The sequence below is a fragment of the Canis aureus genome, chromosome 19, assembly GCF_053574225.1.
Source record: "Canis aureus isolate CA01 chromosome 19, VMU_Caureus_v.1.0, whole genome shotgun sequence".
Classification (NCBI taxonomy): domain Eukaryota; kingdom Metazoa; phylum Chordata; class Mammalia; order Carnivora; family Canidae; genus Canis; species Canis aureus.
Genome location: NC_135629.1, coordinates 4,156,745 through 4,181,128, shown reverse-complemented (window position 1 = coordinate 4,181,128; position 24,384 = coordinate 4,156,745). Strand labels below are relative to the sequence as shown.

Genomic DNA, 24,384 nt, shown 5'->3' with positions numbered 1-24,384 from the left:
TGCTAGGGAAACAAAAAATGAGTTTCAGAGTGTGCCAAGGAGGAAGGCACCAGGTTATACCCTAAGCTTACAATTCAGAATTCAGAATATCTATGCTTTAGAAATAAGGCCAAACAAGGGATAAGCCTGTTTAAGAGATTTGTCCTTTATTTGCCTGCTAGAAGAAAAGTAAATCCTCTTTGGAGGAAGGTATCAAGAGCCTCTACAGTTTTTCCTATGCAGCATTCACCATTTAATAGAAACACACTGAGGCAATCTTCTGATCCAATACAATCCCTATCAAAATTTCAATGGTATTTTTCACAGAAATAGAACAATTCTAAAATTTTTATGGAACCACAAAAGACATCGAATAGCCAAAGCAATCTTGAGAAAGAGCAAAGTTGGAGGCTACATTTCCTGATTCAACTATATAGTACAAAGCTATAGTAACCAAAACAGTGTGATACTGCCTTTAACAACAGACACATAGGTCAATGGGAGAGAACAGAGAGCCCAGAAATAAACCCACGTGTATAGTCAATTTATAACAAAGGAGCCAGTAATATACAATATAGAAGGTATAGTCTTTTCAATAAATAGTGCTGGGAAAATAGGATGGCCACATACCAAAAAAAATTGGACTTCTATCTTAGGCCATACACAAAAATTAATTCAAAACGTATTAAAGACTTGAACCTAATACCTGAAACCGTAAAGTTCCTAGAAGAAAAAAATAGGTAGTTAGCTCCTTGACATCAGTCTTAGCAATGATTTTTTTTGGATTTGACAACAAGAGCAAAAATAAGTGGGACTACTTGGAACTAAAAAGCTACACAGCAAAGGAAACAAATCATCCGCAAAATGAAAAGGCAACTTACTGCATGGGAGAAGGCATTTGTAAGTGATACAACCAATAAGGAGTTAATATCCAAAATGAATAACTCCTGTAACTCAGTAACAAAAAACAAACAACAAAACACACCTGATTAAAAAATGGGCAGAGGATCTGAATAGACATTTTTCCAGAGAAGATAAACAAACGGTCAACAGGTAAGTGAAAAAGTGCTTAACATTACTAATCATTAGGGAAATGGAAATCAAAACCACAATGAGATTTCATCTCACACTTGTTAGAATGACTATTAGAAAAACAAATAGGGGATCCCTGGGTGGCTCAGCGGTTTAGCGCCTGCTTTGGGCCAGGGCATGATGCTGGAGACCCAGGATTGAGTCCCACGTCAGGCTCCCTGCATGGAGCCTGCTTCTCCCTCTGCCTGCCTGCCTCTCTCTCTCTCATGAATAAACAAATATCTTTTTTTTAAAAAAAAAAGAGAACAGTTGGAGATGTGGGGGAAAAAACGGTATACTTGTGCACTCTTGGTAGGAATGTAAATTGGTGCAGCCACTATGGAAAATAGTATGAAGATTCCTCAAAAAATTAAATGGAACTACCATATGATTCAGCAATTCCACTTGTATTTATCTGAAGAAAACAAAAACACTAACTCAAGAAGATAGATACATCCCCATGTTCATCGCAGTGTTCTTTACAATAGCCAAGACATGGAAGAAACCTATCAGTGGGTGATTGGACAAAGAAGATGGGGCGTCTGTGTGTGTTGTGAACACAATGCAATATTAGCCATAAAACAGAAGGAAATCCTGCCTTCTGTGATGACATGGATGGGTCTTGAGGGCATTACGCTAAATCAAATAAGACAGAAAAAACACAGCTATTGACTGATCTCACTTATTTGTGGAATCTAAAAAATAGGAACTCATAAGTACACAACAGATTGGTGGTTGCTAGAATTGGGGGGGTGGGTGAAATAGATACATGTGGTCAAAAGGTACAAACTCAGTTATACAATAAGTAAATCATGGGGATGTCACATATAGCGTGGTATAGTTAATAGTACTATATTGTATGTTTGAAAGTTGCTAAGAAAGTAAACCTCAAGATAGTAGTTAATTGGGAAGAAAAATGGTACTTTCTGGGGTGATAGAATCAACTACACCCTGATCTGTGTGATGGCTTCACAGGTATCTATATAGATAAAAGTGAATGAGGCTGAACGCCTCAGATTTATGCATTTTACTATATTTAATATATATCTAAAAAGTATTATCAGAGACAAAGAGACCTATCATATTTATGAAAGAAATCAATAGGATAAAGCAGTCCAAAATTTGTATGTATCTAAAACATCACTTGACATATATAAAGCAAAAACAGAGGATAAAGAAATCTATAATCATATTTGGAGATTTTAACAGACTTCCCCTAGTAACTGGGAAAAGAAACAGAATTTAAAAATAAAGATACGTATTTGGGGAAAAAACACTAAAAAACAAAGTTGATGTATTTGGAACACTATCTACAGCTACAGGATACTTTTTTTTCCCCAAGTATTATGGAACATTTTCCAGAACTAGCCTATTTTGGACCATAAATCAAATAGCAACAAAGGATAGAAATTTACAGAATATATTCTCTGATAACAATGCAGTCAAAGTGTAAAACTGAGTAACAAAAATTCTAAAGTATTTGGAAATTACACAATTCACTAACCCACGGATCAAGGAACAAATTGAAAATGGGAAATAGATAATATTTTTAACTGAATCATCATGAAAATATGATGTATAAAAACTTGGGGATGCACTTAATGGTCATAGGAAGTTTTTAGTAAAATGAATACATTATAATGATTCATGTCTGAAAATTATCTAAACATCCATCTGAAGACATTAGAAAAAGTGGAGCAAATTCAAGCTGAAGTAGGAAGGAATGAGTTGAAATCAGGGGCAGCCCTGGTGGCGCAGTGGTTTAGCACCGCCTGCAGCCCAGGGTGTGATCCTGGAAACCCTGGATCAAGTCCCACCTCAGGCTCTCTGCATGGTGCCTGCTTCTCCCTCTGCCTGTGTCTCTGCCTTTCTCTCTGTCTCTATGAATAAATAAATGAAATCTTTAAAAGAAAAAAGAGTTGAAATCAGTGAAATAGAAAATAAGTGTATAATATGTAAATAAAGCAACAGAGATATTGATTCTTTGAAGGAAATAATGCATTTGTAAATGCAATTTCAATAAAAATCTCAAATATCCATAAACTCATGTGTAAATAGCAACTTGATCTGACACAACTGGCAGTATATATCATTGAGGAGGGATAGGCTAGAAATGAAATTAGATTCCTACCCTCATATGGAAAATAAATTACAGATAAGTTCAAAATTTAAGTATGATAAAAATTTAAATCTTACTAGAAGAAAACACAGACTAGTTTTATAACTTTAGGGTGGGAAAGGTTTTAAGTAAGGCAAAAAATGTAAGTCCTAAAGGAAATGTAAATTTTACAAAATAACTTTTTTATCCATTAAAAGACACCAGTAAGAGAGTAAAAAGAAGTCAAGTACCAAAAGAGATTTGCAGTGTTTATAAAATGCAGTTGTTAGCACTGGGAACATTAAACCAAAACCACCTAAAGTTCAAAAGGACACATTTGTAAAAGAAATTACCAAATTTATGAAAATATATTCAACTACACTAATAAACAATGAAATGCAAATTAAAACCTTCATGAGATACTATTATGCATTAGATTAGCAGTAATTTAAGTCTTACTGTAACAGATGTGAGCATGGAAGTAGGAAAACAAAGTCAACGCATCGCTGGCTGGTTTATAATAGTATAAACATTTTGGAAGGGGATCCCTGGGTGGCGCAGCGGTTTGGCGCCTGCCTTTGGCCCTGGGCGCAATCCTGGAGACCCGGGATCGAATCCCACGTCGGGCTCCCGGTGCATGGAGCCTGCTTCTCCCTCTGCCTATGTCTCTGCCTCTCTCTCTCTCTCTCTCTCTGTGACTATCATAAATAAATAAAAATTTAAAAAAATAGAAAATTAAAAAAATTAAAAAAAAAAACATTTTGGAAGATAAAGTGTTACCCAAGAAAGCGGAAGTACAATTTAACAATTCAAATCCTAAGTATACATCTCAAAAAATCTTGCATATCATTTTAGAAGATATGTTAAAAATATGTAATTGCTTAAATAGCAAAACATATGAATACAAATGCCCACTAATTATGGTATATTCCTACACTTAGACACATAAATATGGTTGAATCTCATTAATACTGAGTAAAAATTAAAATTGCATAAGATTATATACAGTATCAGGGTACCTGGGTGGCTCAGCGGTTGAGCGCCTGCCTTCGGCCCAGGGCATGATCCCAGGATCCCAGGATCGGCCCAGGGCATGATCCCAGGATCCCAGGATCGAGTTCCACATTGGGCTCCCTGCAGGGAGCCTGCTTCTCCCTCTGCCTGTGTCCCTGCCTCTCTCTGTCTCTCATGAATAAATAAAATCTTTAAAGAAAATTATATACAGTATTATTCCATTTTATAGCATTCAAAGATATGCAAATGTAAAAAATGTCTATGAATATATATGCATGTAGTATCAACAACAGTGCAATAAAATAAAATTAGAAGCACACAAAAACACAAATATAGACAGTAAGCCTTAAGAGAAAAGCAAGTAATAGATAAAATTTAGGATAGTGGTAACTTCTGGGTAAAGGGTAAGAGGTGGAAAACAGCACACAAAAAACTATAGAAGTATTGATAATGTTTGATTTTCTTAAGCTGGCTGGTGGGTATAGGATATTGGCTTTATTTTTAACAGTACACACATTTATGTTCTTATATGTATATTTAATAAAAGTTAACAAAACAACTTATTCATAAAAATAAAAGAGGAACTTGTGAGAATTCCTATAAAAACACGACTGAAGCAGAGACGCCTGGGTGGCTCAGTGAGTGGGCACCTGCCTTTGGCTCAGGGCGTGATCCCCTCAGGGCATGATCCCCCATCCCACATCTGGCTCCCTGCAGGGAGCCTGCTTCTCCCTCTGCCTGTGTCTCTGCCTCTCTCTGTCTCTCATGAATAAATAAAATCTTTAAAAAACAAAACAAAACATGATTGAAGCAATTTAAAACTATAAATTAACATAGATGTCACAGGGAAAGATCAATTTAAAGAAGTGGAAGATAAGCAGAACACAATGTAAAATATCAGTAAGTACAAATTAAGAGGGAAAACAAAATGCAGGAAAGTTCTTTCAAGTTCCAATGAAAAACGAGATCCTACCTGGACACCTAGACTGAACATTAAGGATTAAAGGAAAGTTTTTTAAAAAGACTCCAGAGGAAGTAACGTTTAGTTAAAAAGGAAAAAGGATCAGATGGGCATCAGACTTACCTACAATTCTTGATTTTGGAAAGCAGTAGATTTGGTGGGGTTGTGGGGAGGGTTGTGTACAGAGATTTGAAAGTATAATCTTACAAATAGCTCAGCTGCTATTCAAGAGCAAAGACAATGATAACCATGGACCTACAAGCACCTTGAAAGTTTATTATCCACAAAGACTTTCTGAAAGAAAAAAAATAGTAAAGCAAAGGATAAAGTAGACACAACCTCTGCCCCCCCACCCCTGCAAACACATATGCACACATTGTAGCAAACAAGTAAAATTGTAGTTGGCAAGGAGGAAGATAGGACTTCTAGTATGGTGGAGTAAGGAGCTCAATCCTTTCCTCAAAAAACAATAAAACTGGACAAAATTGTCAAAAGCAACCATTGGAAATTGTGCAAAGACATACAAAAAACTTAGAAGTGTTTACTCATAAAAATGTGAACTTAAGAACAGTAGGAGTTGGTGTCACTCCTGCCACCCCTGGGCACTTAGAGCAGTGGTTCTGTTAGGGTGTGCAAGTCATGAAAATCCGTGGCTGTACTGCTTAAATGCAGACTTACTTGATTTGAACTGCAGCTTGAAAAACCCCATGTGCATGGCTAATTATAAGCAACAATAGCAATGTCAGCTGCAAACAAACAGAACAGGCCAGCTGTTCAGCAGGCCTGAGGTTGCAATCCTATGTGAGGCAAGCAACAGGCAAGCAATTAATCAAAATTTAACAGGGAGATACAGGAAATGAGATGGTCACAAAGGACCTTGATATGCTCTTCATACATGCTTGGTTACTGCCTGCCTGCACATGCAGAGGAGACATGAGAGGACCCAGTGAAAAGTCAAAGCCAGAGAAACTGAATGCATGCCCCTACCCACACACAGATCCATTGATAAAGATTGAAAACCTGGCTGCCTAGAGGCGTGCAACTTCTGACCATTTGTTGGCTGATGATTGATTGATGCAGACACAGTGGTGACCTCAAGGAAGACAGGCTTAAAATAAAAACAATTTAAAAACAAAGAGGGGCACCTAGGTGGCTCAGTCACTTAAGGGGTGGACTCTTGATTTCAGTTCAGGTCATGAACTCAGAATTGTGAGATCCATGGCATGGAGCCTACTTAAGATTCTCTTTCTGCCCCTCCCCCGACACTCGTGTGCACACACACTCTCTCTAAAAAACAAAAAATCAGCAAAGATTGCTATCTGCAAGCTTTCTATCTGCAGCTTGCTACAGACCACTGAGGAGACAGTCCACAGATTTTGTGCAAGCAAGTTATTAAATGACAGATACCACCACCCTTAGGGATAAAAAGCAGAATCCAGAGTTGCTGCAATGCATATTAGATGTCCAGTTTCCAATCAAAAATTAGGAGACGTGCAAAGAAATAGTAAAGCATAAACATTATTCAGGAAAATAAAATAAAGCAGTCAATAGAAACTGTCCAGTGGGTTCAGCTGGTTGACCTCAATGCAGCTGTTATTTAACAAACTAAAGAAAATTATTTTAAAAATTTAATTTTTTAAAAAATTTTTATTTATTTATGATAGTCACAGAGAGAGAGAGAGAGAGGCAGAGACACAGGCAGAGGGAGAAGCAGGCTCCATGCACCGGGAGCCCGACGTGGGATTCGATCCCAGGTCTCCAGGATCGCGCCCTGGGCCAAAGGCAGGTGCCAAACCGCTGCGCCACCCAGGGATCCCAAATTATTTTAAAAATTTAAAGAAAGTATATGAGTCAAGAAATAGATCATCTAATAAAGATATTTTCAAAAAAAAGCTAAATGAAGACTCTGCAGTTGTAAAGTACAGTAACTGAAATGAAAAATTCATTAGAGGGAAACAACAGGTATAAGGTGACAAAGGAATATGAACCCTAAAGATAGAGATTATCCAGTCTGAGGAATAGAAATAAAAGAATCTTTTATATTAATAGTGCCTCAAGATCTGTGGGACATTGTTAAGTGAACCAACATAGACATAATGGGAGTCTGACAAAGGGGATGGGGAGAGAGGAAGAACAGAAAAAAGTATTGAAAAAATTAAGACCTGCAACATTAATCTACTGATCTAGGGAAGCTCAATGAATCCCACGGAGGGTAAATATAGAGAAATCCACACCTGTACATATTAGAGTCCAACAGCTAAAAGAAAAAGACAATGAGAAAATCTTGGAAACAGCAAGAAAAAAATGACTCATCATGTACAAGAAAACAATATGATTAATGGCTTAATGTCCATCAGAAAGAATAGAGACACGGTGTAATAATATTTTCAAAGTGCTGAAAAAATTTTCAGTAAATACCAAGTATTCTATGTCTAGAAAAAGTCATTTTCAAAAATTATAGTGAAATAAAAATATTCTCTGATAAAGGTAGAATTTGTTGGTAGTACCTGCTTTCTCGGATATACTAAAGGAGGTCTTTTAAAGCTGAGAATAAATGACACCAGATGATAACTAAGAACTACATTAACAAAATCACTGGAAAAGATAAATATATGATAAATATAAAATACATAAATGCATTTTCCTTCTCTCAACTTTTAAAAGACATGATTGCATAAAACAATAATACTATATTTGGAGATTGTTATATGTCTATATAACATATTATATATATATGTAACATAACAATAACAGTATAAAGGAAGGGAGGAAATGGAACTATATTATAGAACAGTTTCTACATTTTACCCTAATAAAGCTAGTTATAAGCTGTAGTAGATTGTGAAGATGCATATTATAGAAGAATCCTAGAGAAACCCCTAAGAAATAACTTTTTTTAAAAAGATTTTATTTATTTATTCATGAGAGACACAGAGAGAGAGAGGCAGAGACACAGGCAGAGGGAGAAGCAGGCTCCACGCAGGGAGCCCGACATGGGACTCCATCCGCGGTCTCCAGGATCACACCCTGGACTGAAGGGTGCGCTAAACCGCTGAGCCACCCGGTCTGCCCCCTAAGAAATAACTTTTTAAGGAAAACAATCAATGAGGGAATTAAAATGATGCACTAAAAATATCTGCTCAACACAAAAAGGAGGCAGTAAAGAAACAACAGAGGATCAAAATCAATACTTAATACATTTTTTAATACTTAATACATTAAACAAAAGACATCAATTAAAACATCAATTAAAATTAATTAAAACATCAATAATTATATTATGCATAAATGGACAATCAAACAAAGATTGTCAGACTGGATTTTTTTGATAAAAGATCCAGCCACTTGTTGTTTAAAGTGGACGTATATTGGATGCAAAGGCATAAATAGTTTGAAAGTCAAAGCGGGTGGAGGGCAGCCCAGGTGGCTCAGCGGTTTAGCGCCACCTTCAGCCCAGGGCCTGATACTGGAGACCCGGGATGGAGTCCCATGTCGGGCTCCCTGCATGGAGCCTGCTTCTCCCTCTGCCTGTTTCTCTCTCTCTGTATCTCTAATAAATAAATAAAATCTTAAAAAAAAAAAGAAAGAAAGAAAGTCAAAGGGGTGGAAAAAATATGTAGTATGCAAACCAGAAGAGAGCCAGTGTGAGTAAATTAACATAATACAAAGTGTTTTTTTGAGACAAGAAATGTTATTAGGAACAAAAAGGGATATTTTATAGTGATTAAAATGGCAGTTCACCAGGAAGATATAGTTATAAACACAAACACATCTAACAACAGAGCCCCAAAATACAATAAGCAAAAATCAACAGAATTGAAAGGAGAAACAGATGATTCAACCACGAATAGAGACTTTAATACCTCAATCCCAACAACTGATACAACAACTAGAAGGAAAATCAATACCACAGGAGACCTGAAAAACACTATTATCAGCTCCTGTCATTTATATAACATTCCTCCCAATGTCAGGAGAATATATATTCATTTCAAGCCTAAAGATGGATCTAGGCCATAAGAGAAATTGTAATAAATTTCATAGGATAGAAACCATACAAAGTATGTTCTCCAGTCACAACAAAATTAAATTCTAAATTTCTAAAAACTACAATGGAAATTATAAAATATTTTGTGATGAATGAAATAAAAATACAACATACCAAGTTTATGGGATGCAACTAAAGTAGTGTTTAGGCAGAAATTTGTAGCTGTAAATACATGTATAAAAAAAGGTCCAAATCAGAAACTTAACTTTACTCTTTAGCAAACTAGAGTCGCAAATTGAATCCAAATAAGCAGAAAGAAGAAATTGTAATACAGTTTAGGATAGAAAAACATGAAATAGAAAAATAGAGAAAATGAACAAACTCCAAAAGTAGTTCTTCAAAAAGACCACCAACATTGGCAAATCCTTAGCTAGACTGCTCAAGAAAGAAAAAGATACAAATTAGTACAATCAGGAATGAAAGAGGAGACATTCTACTGACTTTACAGAAATTAAAAGGATTATAAGAGAATCCCATGAACAACTGTATGTGAACAAACGAGGTGATTTACATGACATGGACAAATTCCTGGAAAGACACAAATTATCAAACCTGTTTTAAGAAAGAGACAATCTGAATAGACTTATAACAAGTAAAGAGATAAAACTAGTCATTTAAAATTTACCCAAGAAAAGCTCAGGCTTAGATGGCTTCACTGGTTAGTTCTACCAAAATACTGAGAGAATGAATGCCAACATGTCACGTTATTTCCAGAAAATAGAAGGAGAGGAAACACCAACTCATTACAGGACCAATATTACACAGGTACCAGTGTTGGACAAAGCTATCACAAGAAAAATACAAAATATTAGCAAACTAAATTCAGAAACACATAGATAAAAGATCATGTGCCATTACCAAGTGAGAAATATCCCAGGAATGCAAAATCATATTAACATCCAAATATCAAGTAACGTAATCCACTGTATAAATAAAAGAGAGAACCACAATATATACAGGGAAAAAAGCATTTGACAAAATCCAACATTTATTCATGATAAAAACAACAAACTAAGACTACAAGAAAACTTCAACTGAAAAAGTGTACCCCAAACCTGCAGTTAATATCCAACTTAATGGCCAAAAGTTGCTTCCCCCTCAAGATCAGAAAGAAAACAAGCATGTCTGCTCTTACCACTCCTATTTGACTCTGTACTTTATACTCTCAGTTGTTCGACTTTTTTATAGGCTTATACCTCAGTCTTGTTTTATAATTTGTATGGAATCTAAGGCAAATAACAATCGGAACACACAATACGTGTAACACTTCACAAAATTTGGCCAAGGATGTATACAGAGAAAAATGTGTAGCCTTTCTTATTAAATAAGAAAGAATAAAAATGAATGAAGTAGTCAACTCAAGAAGCTAAAAAGGTAAGGATGCTTAGGTGGCTCAGTCAGTTAAGCTTCTGCCTTAGGCTCAGGTCATGACTCTAGGGTCCTGGGGTCGAGCCCTGCATCAGGCTCCCTGCATCTCCCTCTCCTTCTGACCCTCCTGGCCTGCTTGTGTGCTCACTCTGTCTCAAATAAATAAACAAAAGCTTTTAAAAAGCCAACAATATACACTTTCAAAGCTTATAAACTTCTAAGAGACTTTCTTTTTACTAGAGGTTGGGGTGAGGGTGCTTCACAGAGACCCTAAGTGGACAGCCTCAAGTCACACCTTTTTGGTTGGCGTGAAGTGAGGGAGGTTCTCCTTGGCCATTTGGGCCATATAAAAGCATTCCTAGTCACTTTCAGGAAGGATAGGGACCTGAGGGCTGGAATGCACGCCTCTGACCTGGTTCAGTCCCACAGCCAGTACTCCTTGCCCACCCTGCCCGGGATCCCAGGAGAGCAGATACAGAACTGGTCATCTACCCTGTATCTCCCCACCAGTGACTGGACAGCCCCAGTTGAGGCGAAGGCCTGGGGCCCCTGACTCGGGGAGGAGAGAGTGCCCACCTGGACCAGGCTGGACCCCTGGCCCTTGTTCTTTAGCACCATGGTGTTCCGCCACTGCAGATACTTCTCCTGGTGGGCCTGGATCTCGTAAGCAACGGTGGATTTCTGACTTAGGAAGTGCTCAAGACTGAGGGTGTGCTGAGATGGCAAGGCCAACAGTTTTCCTTCTGTGAGATCTTCGTGAGAAATGGGCAGCCCCAACTCCTGGCTCAAGTCTTTGACCATGGCGGAGGATGGCAGCAGGTCTCTCGTGATCACCTCTCTGAGCTTGGTGCTGTGATGGCAGATGCAGTAGATCCTGCAAGGCAGAAGGCCACCCGCATGGCCTTACCTATCTCTCAAGATCATCAAACCAGCCCCGTTTTACAAGAGAAAATGAAGCTCAGAAGTTGTTTAGCTGGTCCCAGATCACAGAACTCGTATGCCAAGCCGAGAGTGCACCTGAACCAGCCCACAAAAGAGAATGCTTCCTTTTCGCTCCCCTCCCAGCCCCCAGAAGGTAAGGATTTCCACAATCCACTCTGATTACTTTTCTGCTACTGTGGCCTTATTCCATGCCTGTCACCTCCCCACATCCCACCTGGGAGCAGCCCCAACCAGCCAGCCACCAGGGGTGTGGATCTCAGAGCTCCTGCCACACAGAGGGCACCACACACACAGCCTCGGATCTCAGCAAAGCTCAAGGACTGAGCAACCACCCTCCCAGGCCCTGCCCTGAGAGTCCTCCCTGCTCTCCTCTCCCGGGGGCCTGGTGTACTATGGGCACTGGTTCACGCTGACACTCTGTAGCCTCATGCCAGGGCCTGTCACTTGCTGCTGCTCACTGTCTCTGATACTTCTGAGGTCCAGCGTTAAGGGGCAGGCCTGGAGACACGGTCTCTGCCTCTTACCAGCTGAGGCCCCTGGCCTGCCCCTGGACTTTTCAGATTGGAATAAAGCCCTGATGAACGCAGCTACGTGGGATGCAGCAAGCACTTACTAGCAGTTTTATTGCCCTTCCCTAACACCCCCGACCCCCAGCCATCTCCTAGCAGGGCAGAGCAAGGCCCAGCCTCCCCTCACTGACGGCCAAAGCTCTAGACACCCAGATGCTCCAGCACTTCCCCAGCATAAGCCTGCTGAGGCCCACTGGACCGCCCACCCCTCTTGGCTTGCAGCTTCAGCCTGCTGTCGTGGGGTGCCCAGCCGTAGCCCGCTTGTGCCTGAGGTGACCAGGTGGGGGATAATAGGACTAAGTCCCTTTCCTCCACATCCCTGGGCTCTCTCCCTTTCTCTCCTCCTGCTTCCACCGTCTCCTTTATTAACACATTTGGTAAGCTGGGAGCCAACTCTCAGCCAGGGCTGTTACTGGCTTTAAAGTGTAAAGAGGGATCCCTGGGTGGCGCAGCGGTTTGGCGCCTGCCTTTGGCCCAGGGCGCGATCCTGGAGACCCGGGATCGAATCCCACATCGGGCTCCTGGTGCATGGAGCCTGCTTCTCCCTCTGCCTGTGTCTCTGCCTCTCTTTCTCTCTGTGTGACTATCATAAATAAATAAAAAATTAAAAAAATAAAAATAAAAAAAAAATAAATAAAATAAAGTGTAAAGAGATGGTGTGCACCTCCTGCCCCAGACTACAGTGAGGAGACTGTCCACCCAAGGAAGGCCTGCCACGGATGCGCTAGGTCAGGCCCTGCTGACTTCCTGAAAGAACCGGCCACTCCCCTTTGCTGTCCCCACAAAGCCCAGTGCGGCTGGCCATGCACAGTCCCAGGGACCCCACTGCACCACGCTCAGTCAGTCTCCACTGCCAAACTGGGTGTGTCTCGCCCGGCCCTCCTGCTCCCTACGTGAAAGGAGTAGGCCCTCCCAGGGCACGAGCCACGCTCAGTCCAGCGGGAGAAGCACACGGTTCCCCAGGGTCACCAGCGCTGGAGCAGAGGGAACAGCACAGGTAAAGGCACGCACGTAGTGTAAGACTGAGATCTTGGAGGATGCCTTTCTGGAGAGGAGGTGAGGGAAGAAGCAAACAAAGGCAAGCATTCAGGTAGAGAAAACTGTTGCAGTTCCGGTGGATCTGCTTCTGGTCCTCATTACTCACTGCTCAGGCTATTCTAGGCTATTCCTCAAGAACAGCAGATAGCTTTGTGTGACCTGTGTTCCCTTGTTTCCAAAACCCCCTTGGGAGAGCACGTGCACCAGTCCCTGGGAATGACACAGGTTCTGGGCCCCTCGGAACTGTACTCCACTCCAGGCCTGGCTCCTTTGGGCATAAGAATAATAAAAACTGGGGTACCTGGATGGCTCAGTGGGTTAAGTGTCTGCCTTGGGCTCAGGTCATGATCTCAGGGTCCTAGGATGGAGTCCCACGTGGGGCTCCCTGCTCAGCGGGGAGTCTGCTTCTCCCTCTCCCTCTGCCCCTCCTCCCTGCTTGTGCTCTCGCTCTCCTTCCAATAAATAAAACCTTAAAAAATATGAATAGAAACTGCACCTGGAGGGTGCCCCGCGGCCTGCCCCCAGGGAGGCAGCCCTACCCCGAGGCCGCCTGGCCCACCTGCTCAGGGCCTGGAAGGCCTTCTGGGAAACGGTGTCACGGATGTACAGCGCCGAGTGCTTCATGAGCTGTGACAGGGGCCTGAAGAGGTGCACCTGGTACAGGACGGTCTCCAGGTCCGCGTAGAGGCGGCGGCGGAACAGCAGCGCCGAGTTGTAGAGCGCTTTGCATTTGCCCAGTTCGGCTCCGGCTCCGGCTCCGGGGGCCCTGCGAGGAGGCCGTGGGGCAGGGCGGGGCTTCAGCTCTGCCCCGCGGCCTCCTGGAATGCTGTGCAGTTTTGCCCTTTTGGCAGAACTTTTTTCTTTTCATCTTTTTACTTGTTTAAAAACACACAAACAAAAGGAATGCATTAATAATAAATCATCTGAAAAAAAAATAGAACATCTATCTTTCCAAACTGTGGTAGTGAAAATGCTGAAACCTGCCTTAGTTTCCTCTTGTCCTGCCCCTAGCCCCTGTCCCCATCCCCCATCCCTGCTCACACTCGACTCCCTGGCACTCACAGCCAAGCAGAGGGTCTAAACACACTCCCCCCTGGTGCACGCGTTGCTCCTACACCCTGTGCAACCTGAGGAAAGTCAGCTTATGCCCTTGGCGAATCTGTGTTTGGTCACAGGGTTTCCTCTTCTGTGAAGTACCTGTTCAAGCCCTCTGCCCACTCTTCCCTTGGCTTTATTTTCTTATTGATTCATGGGTGTTTTTACATATTCGGGAGACTAGCTTCACACATTGCAAAAAATTTCTCAATTTGTCTTTTCACAATTTTTATGGGATCTTTGGATAAACAAGTTATTCACTCTAACGTAGCCGAATGCGGCATTTCTTTCCTTTGTTCTGTGTACTCTGTCTTGTTCAAGAAATCTTTATCCTAATCATAGAAAAGCTTTATAATTTTGCTTTTCAAAAACGGATTTTTCTTTTCTGGTGAACTCTGAAAAAGACCAGGTAACTGTGGTCTAGTTGACCGCACTGTGTCTGTCCATCAATAAGGCATTCTATTTATGTCAGACGTCACTGTTGGAGGAAATTAGGTACTGGGTGCACGGAACCACTCTATATTATTTTTGCGACTTATTGTGATCTGTAAGTATTCCAAATGGGTTTCAATCCACCTGGAATTGATTTTTGTGAATTGTGTGAAACAGCGAATTAGGGAAGTCTCAGTGAATCAGGAACAGAGTGGAACTTCCTCCAAGTGATAAAAGACATCTACAAAAAACCCACACCTAACATCATATTTGAATGTCTTCCACCAAAGATCAGAAACAAGGCAAGGATGTCACCACTCTTTACATGTATAATAGTACCACAAGTCCTCACTACCACACAAAGGAAATACAGATTGGAAAGGAAGAAACTGAAGATGACACAAGGAAATAGAAAGACATTCCATACTCATGAATTAGAAGAATATTGTTAAAATGTCTATGCTACCCAGAGCAATCCACATACTTAATGCAATCCCTATCAAAATACCAATAGCATTTTCCACATAGCTAGAACAAATGATCCTAAAATGTGTGTGGACCCTGAATAGCCAAAGCAATCTTGAAACAGAAAAACAAAACTGGAGGTATTACAACTCCAGGCTTCAAGTTATACTACAAAGCTGTAGTCATCAAAACAGTATGGTACTGGCACAAAAATAGACACAGATCAATGGAACACAATGAAGAGCCCAGAAGTAAACCTAGGATTACATGTCAATTACTGCACAACAAAGGAGGCATGAATATTCAATGGGAATACAGTCGCTTCAACAAATGATGTTGGAAAACTGGACAGCTACCTACAAAAGAACAAAACTGGATCACATTCTTACACAACACACCAACTCAAGTGGATTAAAGGCCTAAATAAAACCATAAAACTAAAAAATAAAAATAAACCATAAAACTCCCAGAAGAAAACGTAGGCAATAAGCTCTTTGACATTGGTCTAAGTATTTTTTTTTTTTTTGTCTCCTCGGGCAATGGCAACAAGCAAAAAACAAACAAATGGAACTACATGGAACTATATCAAACCAAAAAGATTTTGCATTGTGAATTAAACCAACAAAAATAAAAGGTAATCCATTGAATGGGAGAAGCTACTTGCAAAAACACATATCCAATAAGGGATCAATATCCAAAGTATATAAAGAACTCATATGACCTAATATCAACAAAATAAGCCCAAATAAAAAATGGGCAGAGAAGGTGAATAGAAGACAATGTAGATCTTAATGAAAAGATCTCAAACATTCCTGATCATCAGGGAAATGCAAATCACAATCATAATGGGATACCACCTCACATCTGTCAGATGACTATTATCAGAAACACAAGAAATAACAAGTGTTGGTGTTGGAGGATGTGGAGAGAGGGGAACCCTTGTGGACTGTTGGTGGGAATGCAAACTGGTACAGCCACTGTGGAAAACAGTATGGAGATTTCTCAAATTTTTAAAATATCATCCAGCAATTCCACTCCTGGGTATTCAGCCAAAAGAAAATGAAAACACTAATTCAAAAAAGTATATGCACCACTATGTTCACTGCAGCATTATTTGCAAGAGCCAGGATACAGAAGCATTCTAAGTGTCCATTAATAGGTGAATGGATAAAGATGTGGTGTGTGTGTGTGTGTGTGTGTGCGTGTGTGTGTAATGGAATATTACTCAGCCATATAAAAGAATAAGATCTTGCCATTGCAGTAACATGAATGAACCTAAAAAGTATTATGCTCAGTGAAATAAGTCAGAGAAAGACAAATACTGTATTATTTCACTTATATGTGAAATCTAAAAACCAGAACAAATGAGCAAACAAAACAAAACATTCCATAGGTACAGAGATCAAAGTGGTAGCTGCTGGGGTTGGGACTGGGGTAGGAATGAGTGAAACAGGTAATGGGGATTAAGAGGTACAAATTTCTAGTTATAAATAAGTCACGAGGATATGATGTGCAACCTAGGGAATAGAATGATATTATAACTTTGTATGGTGACAGATGGTAACTGGATCTACCGTAGTGATCATTTTGCAATGTAGAAAAATATCAAACCACTGTCCTGTACATCTGGAACTGATATCATATTGTAAGCCAATTAAAAAGAAAAGAAAACATGTTCACCCAAAAACCTGTACATTGTTGTTCACAGCAGCTTCATTTGTAATAGCAAGAACTGGAAATAACCAAAATGCCCCTCAACAGATGGATGGTGAAACTGTGGCACATGCATTCCATGAAATACTATCCAGCAACAAAGAGGAATAAACCATTGATTCATGCAAAAATATGGATGGATCTCTAGCACTTTATGCTGAGTAGGAAGAAAAACAATCTTCTAAAGTCATATACTGCATGATTCCATTAATATGTAAGATTACATACAGATGAAAAATTAAGGAGATGGAAAACAGGATAAAGAGGGTGGCAGTGACTATAAACACAGTGATCTCTGTCGTGGCACACCAGTTCAAGATCTTCATCATACTAGTGGTCACACAAATTTGTATGTGATAAACTGGCACAGAGAACACATACATTGTACTGGTGTTGGTGTCCTGGTTTAGATATCGTACTATAGTTAAGTAAGATGTAACCACTGTGGGGGAAAGAGTATGTGGGATCTCTGTAATATTCTTTAAACTTCCTGTGAATCTATAATTATTCCAAAAGAAAAAGCTGAAAATGTACATAGATCTTTAATCCAGGTGGAATGGATTTTTGTGAATGATTTGAACAGGAAATTATTTTCCCTTTTCTTATGGATAAACAATTATCCCAACACCGTTTTTTGGTAAAGGTTCTCCTTTCCTCACTGATTTTTTTTTTATTCCACTAGAGGTATTTTTCAACTAAGATTTAATTCAGACACCATACAATTCATCCATTTAATATGTATAATTCAATCATTTTTAGTCTAGTCACAGATATGTGCAATCATCATCACAATCCATTTTTGAGCTTCCTCATCACCTAAAAAAGAAGCTTGTACCCACTCCCTATCACCCCATACTCTCACCCCTGGCCCACAGCCCTAAATATTGGCTAATCTGTCTCTATAGATTTGCCTATTTTGAACATTTCATATAAATGACTCATACAAAGCTGAGTGTAACAGCTTTCAATGAATTATGTGAGTTCTTGTACCAAATCGATGAGCCTGAGGGTGGTATGAGAAACTTCTTGGACTTCAGTTGGTACCAGAAGTCAGGGCAGGTCTTTGTGACTGGCTTCTTTGACTTCGCTTAGTATTTTCAAGGTTCATCCATGTTGTAGCATGAGTCTGTGTTTCATTCCTTTTCATGTCCAAGGAACAATTCGTTATTGTATTTACATATCACATTTGTTTAGCTATTAGTCAATTAATGGACATTTGGACTGTTTATACCTCATGGGTTTTATAATACTGTTCTAAATAGTTATATAGTTTTTAGTGTGGACATATGTTCTCATATATCTTGGGCATTTACCTAGGAGTAGTACTCTTAGGTCAAATAGTAACTCTTCAGTCATCTGAGGAACTGCCAGACTGTTTACTAAAGTGACTCTACCATCTAATTCATCTACTTCTTACCAGCAGTGAATGATAATTCTAATTTCTCCACGTCCTTGTCAACACTTGCTATTATCTGACATGCTTAATTCTAGCCAAACTAGTGGGTATGAAGAGGTATATTATGTAAATGCACCCTTTTAATGTGTACAATTCAATGGTTTTAGTATATTCATTTCCCACTGATTTTGCAATGTCACATGTCATAGTCATGTGACTGCTTACATGTAGGTCTTTGGATTTTCTATTATATTCCATATGTCCGTTTGTTTATCTGTGAACCAATAAACTGTCTTAATCACCATAGATTTATAATGAGCCTTGATACCTCGTAGAGCAAGTGCTCCATCTTACATTTCTTATTCAAGAGTGTATCTTGAGGGATCCCTGGGTGGCGCAGCAGTTTGGCGCCTGCCTTTGGCCCAGGGCGCGATCCTGGAGACCCGGGATTGAATCCCACGTCGGGCTCCCGGTGCATGGAGCCTGCTTCTCCCTCTGCCTGTGTCTCTGCCTCTCTCTCTCTCTCTCTCTCTCTCTCTCTCTCTGTGTGACTATCATAAATAAATAAAAATTTTAAAAAAAAAGAGTGTATCTTGAATGATGATGTGCATTTTTAAATCAGATTTTCAAGTACCATACTTCTTTAAAAGTTGGTATTAGAATTCTTTTTTTGGTATTAGTATTTTTAAATTGGGATTGCCTTGAATCTATATATCCAGTTTGCACATAACTGACACCTCTACAATATTGAGTGTTCCAATCCATGAACATGACAGGTCCTCCTTCACTTATTTAGGTTTTCTTTAATGTGTCAAAGTTTTTTTAAAAAAAATATTTTATTCATTTATTTGAGAGAACACATGTGAGAGGGAGGGGCAGAGGTAGAGGGAAGGGCAGATTCCCTGCTGAGCAGGGAGCCTGACTCGGGGCTCAATCAGGGCTCAATCCCAGAACTTGGGATCATGACCTGGACCAAAGGCAGGCACTTAACCAACTGAGCCACCCAGGCGATCCTAAAAGTTCTATTATATTCATGATGGAGATCTTGTACTCCTTTTTGTTGAATTTATTAATGCGAAATTCATATTTTTATACTTTAAAAGTGCTTTTCTTAAAAAATGATTTTTTGTATGTAGATATTATTCAGAAATTCAATAGATTTTTACATTAATGTTTGTATCCAGAGACCTGATTAAACTATCTCATCTGAAAATATTTTTGATATTACTTTTGGAATTTCTTATACATATTTAAATTTATTGACCTGGTTTAAAACATTTATTTTGATGTCTGCAACATCTATCATTTTCAGCCTTTATTTTTTTCTAATATAAACATTTAAGTCTATAAAGTTTCTTCTTAATAACACTTTAACATCGTCCCACAAATTTACATATTATTCTATTTTCATTATTGTTCAATTCAGTAATGTCTAATTTCTATTACAATTTCTCTTTTGATCCATGGGTTGTTTGGAAGTATTTGCTAATTTCCAAGCATGTGAATTTTTTGTCTGGTTCACAACTTTTTACTTGTAGATTAACTGAACTGGGGTCAGTGAACATATATTATTTCTTCTACTGGGGAAAAAACTACTCATTGAGATATAATTCACATATCATACCATCTGACTTAGCCAAACTGCAAAATTTGAGGTCACAATCCCCCAAACTGCCCTGACTTCTGGTACCAACTGAAGTCCAAGAGGTTTCTAATACCACCCTCAGGCTCATCAATTTGGTACAAGAACTCACATAATTCATTGAAAGCTGTTACACTCAGAGCTTATTACAGGGAAAGGATACAGATTAAAATCGGCTAGAGGGAGAGACACAAAAGGGTGTGTGGTCACTATCAGGTGAGGTGGTCCCATCCTAACCTAAGTTCTGGTGTGGTCATCCCCCAACCTAAGCAAAGGCACCCCTAATAGCTATGACAGATATCACTTCCCAGAAGCAAAAGGCAAAGGCCAGACCTTTTGGGTAAGGCCAGATTCTTTACTGCACACCTAATTAATTTCACAATCCAGTGGTTTTTAATATATTAACAATGTTGTGCAATCATAAACACCAATTCTAGAAAATTTTCATCACACCAAGAAGAATCTGTACCCAGTAACAGTCACTTCCCACTTCTCCTTCATCCCTCCCCTGAGACCTTGGGAACCACTAATCTACTATCTTTATGGATTTGACTGTTCTAGACATTTCACATAAACGGAATCATACAACACGTGGCCTTTTATGTCTGTCTTCTTTTATTCAGTAGGTTTTCAAGGTTCACCCATAGCGAAGTATGTGTATCAGTACTTCATTCCTTTTTCATGGCTGACTATTATTCTATTATGTGGATGTATCACATTTTGTTCATTGGTTAGTGGACATTCAAGTTGTTTCCACTTTTTTGACTATAATAAATGATGCTGCTGTGAACATTCACATACAAGTTTTTGTGTGTACCCACGTTTTCAGTTCTGTTGGGCAGATAACTAGACACAAGTCCAGCTTCTCCACAGCACAACTTGGCTTACCAACACATCGAGACAGGTCCCCACAGGGCTGCTCCCCTCTCACGGATGGATGGACTCAACCTCAGGACTACCTGCTGTTGTCAGCATCTGGTCCTGGGGTATGAACTCTGAAGACAGAGACGGGGAGTTCCCAGACTAAAAGTGGGAGATCCTGGGGCACCTGGGTGGCTCACTTGGCTGAGTGTCTGACTTCGGCTCAGGTCACAATCTCAGGGTCCTGGAATCGACCCCATGTTGGGCTCCCTCTCAGCGGGAAGTCTGCTTCTCCCTCTGCCACCCTGCCACCCCACCACCACCACTCATGCTCTCTTTTTTAAATAAATAAAATCTAAAAAATAAAAATAAAGGAAAGAGGGATCCCTGGGTGGCGTAGCGGTTTGGCGCCTGCCTTTGGCCCAGGGCGCGATCCTGGAGACCCGGGATCGAATCCCACGTAGGGCTCCCGGTGCATGGAGCCTGCTTCTCCCTCTGCCTATGTCTCTGCCTCTCTCTCTCTCTCTCTCTCTCTCTCTGTGTGTGACTATCATAAATAAATAAAAATTTAAAAAAAACTGTTGAAAATGGTTTAAAAAAAATAAAGGAAAGAGGTTCTTGTAACCCCAACTAGGATACCTGCAAATAATGAAAGGAAAAGAGAACTGTCACAAAACCAAAACTAAAGGATGGAAGGACCATATGGGGCCACCTGCTCCAGCCCAGAATCTGAACTTTGCCTCTACAGGATCCCTGCTGAGCAGCCATCAGGTGCTCCTGGAGGCCATCAGGGAAGAGGAACTTTCTGCAGCCTAGGCAGCTTCTCCAGCCTCACAATAATCAGGCCTTCCTTAGACTGCATGGAAATCTATTTCCCTGTGGTATCCATCTTCAGGCCATACAGAACTTTCTTCTCCCTGTTAGCCAAGCAGGCCCCTCAGAAGTCTGAAGGGAGCACCCACCTTCCTGAACCACCCTGTCTTCCATGGGGTCCTAAAGTCTTCCCTTCACCCAAAGGCAAGCAATGCCTCCTGGGATCAAGGCAAATAATGGAGCCATGTGAAGCGCTCTGTGATAAATCCCAAGAGTAACTGAGTCAACAGGGCCTTCTGGCAGATGAGGACTCTAAACCCGAGCCTGGCTTCAAAAGATCCCCCCACTGACTCAGCATCCAGACACCATGACTTTTACACGAAACACAGACAAACCATCCACCCACCGGCTCTGATGGCTGTCCCACAGCCGCTTCAAGCCTTGGTCAGCCAAACCCTCCAGAATGAGAAGGTGGATCTTCCCGTCCAGCAGGTGGAAGCCAGTGAGCACATCCAGGTCCTGCCTCTCCTGGATCTTCACCCGCACCTTAAAGGCTGACAGGATCTGCTGGACAGTCCTGACAGGGTAGGACTCCAGATCAAGGGCCTTGGCATTGATCATGGTGATGTCTCGCAGGAGGCTGGAGAGGAGGGAGATCTTCCTGGAGTCAAACACGAAAATGACACGGCCAAACTGGCTATGTGTGAGCTCTGGGTCCGGGGCTTCTGCTCTGGCGCGCAGGGGCACAGCAATGTCCACCCGCAGCTTGAGCAGGGAGTTGGCCTCGATGTAGTTGCCCATGGGCAGTGGCTTGTGCTGGAAGCCATCTGTGGGCACTCGGAATCCCACAACCTTCCTGCTCCTGCCATCCCGTCCACACCGTGTGGGCTTGGGCTCACAGCTGTGGATGGGGACGACCAAGTTCAAGTACTTGTGGCCGAGGAGAAGGTCGGCAAAACTGACCTGAGCAACCCCGTAAGGGTCCCATCTCTTATTGTGGGATTCAAAGGGGTTGCTCTCTGTCTCTTCTGGAGAGATGAGGGCCTGGAGGTTGAGGTATGAGTCCAGGGGGTCATCCCCAAACAGGGTGGGCTTCCGGGAATACTCCTCTAATTTGCGGTCCCTGTCATGCACTTCCACCACCATGGGGGGGCCCTCCAGGTATTCTCTCAGATCACTGGGCTGCATCGCCCCCAGAAAGATGACATTGATGTCCTGGAAATGGATGTGGACGCCATGGGGCTGCCCCTCTGTTCTATGAACTGGAGTCTTAAAGAACTGGTACTTGCAGTACACAGGGGTGCACAGCCTCTAGGAAAGAATAAGGTGACAGGAGATCAGTAGGCTGCAGTGGCAGTCACTCTGCCTCCCCTCTAAAGGAAGGTTCTCACAGGGACCTCAAATCCTAGTGTCACATTCACCACCCGCAGCTCCTGTGGCCTGGGTTTCCTCATCCACAAAAATATCAATGAGAGAGCCTGTTCTGCAAGGTCATCCCCAGGATTAAGTGACATATATGAAGGCACCAAAATGGTGGCTGAACAAGACAGGGGCCTAATAAGTATTAGCCATACTTCCTCTGAGTCCCACAAAGACAGGCCACATGCATTTTGCACATCTGTATTTTTACTTCCAAGCCCAAGGTTAGGTGTAAAAAAGGTAGAGATAACTGGTTTTTAGAAAAGGTAATCCATATCTCCCAGACATCCATCTGGAGGGTTGGCATGGGCTCACCTTTGGCATACTAATAGGTATCCAAGCAGAAAGCTACAACAAGGTGAAGAAGAGCTCAGAGCCCTGGGGCTTAACAGGGCATGGAGAGTGAGATGGAAAGGAGAGACAGAAAACAGTTTATCTTGCATGTTTTAACCTTATGTTAAGATCTTATAATCAAAAGTTAACCCTTATGCAAGTCTGTGATCTGAATTCACATTCCAAGTGTACTATTTATTTTATACTGAAACTGAAAATTTATTTTTAAATAATCCTGGGTTGGTATGCTCCCAGGTACTTGGTAGGAGTAATCAATAAACCTTCTAGAGACATCCACTTTCAACCTAAGCCTCAAAGAATCCCCACAGAGAAGGTTCAACTAAATGTGAAATCATAGTAAAAATCACAAAATATCTAAAGGTAAAAGATTCTACTAGCAAAGGTGGTTGCACAAAGGCATAAAATATTAGAATGACAAGATACATAAACAAAATATATTTGTTTGGTTATGTGTATAAAAAGAAATATCATCAAGGTCAAATCTATTGTATTTCTATTTACTAGCAATGAATAATTTTAAAATATCACATTTGACAGCATAAAAACATAAAATGTTTAAAAAGAAATGCAGTGAAAGATGTGTTAAGACTTGTACCTGAAAAGAACAAAATATTGCAGAGAGAAATTAGAGAAAATCTAGAGAAATGTACAATTTTCATGGATAGGAAAATGCAATTAATTCTAGATGAATCATAGACCTAAATATAAAGGCTAAAATTATACATCTTCTAGAAGAAGACATAGGAGAGAATCTTCATTAACATGGGAAAAGATTTCTTTGACAGAACACAAAAAGTACTAATTATAACAGCCAAAAGTTGATAAAATGAATTTTATCAAATAAACCCTAGACTGGCATAAAATATGTACAATACATATACATCTTACAGAGGACTTATATACAGAATATTAAAAGAACATCTATAAAACAATAATAAAAAAGAAAAAAAATAGTAAAAGATGAACAGTGAATGCAACCAGAGCAGCCATCAGAGGCCTCTGTAAAGTAAAAGGTAATGTGTAAACTGGGAATGGAAACCAAACTCAAAGTACAAACAATGTAGCTATGAGTTTCCTGGGTTTTATTTTCCTCCTATATGTCATAA

General features: G+C 40.5%; 1 protein-coding gene across 16 annotated transcripts in view; it reads right to left on the bottom strand.

Annotated features, from left to right (window-relative positions):
* Nucleotides 1-24,384, bottom strand: part of CFAP92 (cilia and flagella associated protein 92 (putative)) — a 59,410-nt gene that overhangs the window by 8,486 nt on the left and 26,540 nt on the right. For 11 of the 16 annotated variants that reach the window (XM_077857638.1, XM_077857642.1, XM_077857647.1 and 8 more), the window contains 3 exons: nt 21,912-22,816; nt 13,648-13,854; nt 11,116-11,413 (listed from right to left, as the gene is read on the bottom strand). The exons of 1 other annotated variant lie outside the window; for it this stretch is intronic. In XM_077857638.1, coding sequence (XP_077713764.1) covers nt 11,116-11,413; nt 13,648-13,854; nt 21,912-22,816 — 1,410 coding nt within the window. Of the gene's footprint in view, nt 1-11,115; nt 11,414-13,647; nt 13,855-21,900; nt 22,817-24,384 lie in introns of all 16 variants that reach the window. 4 more of the 16 variants (XM_077857641.1, XR_013357354.1, XM_077857646.1 and 1 more) reach the window with 4 other exon arrangements.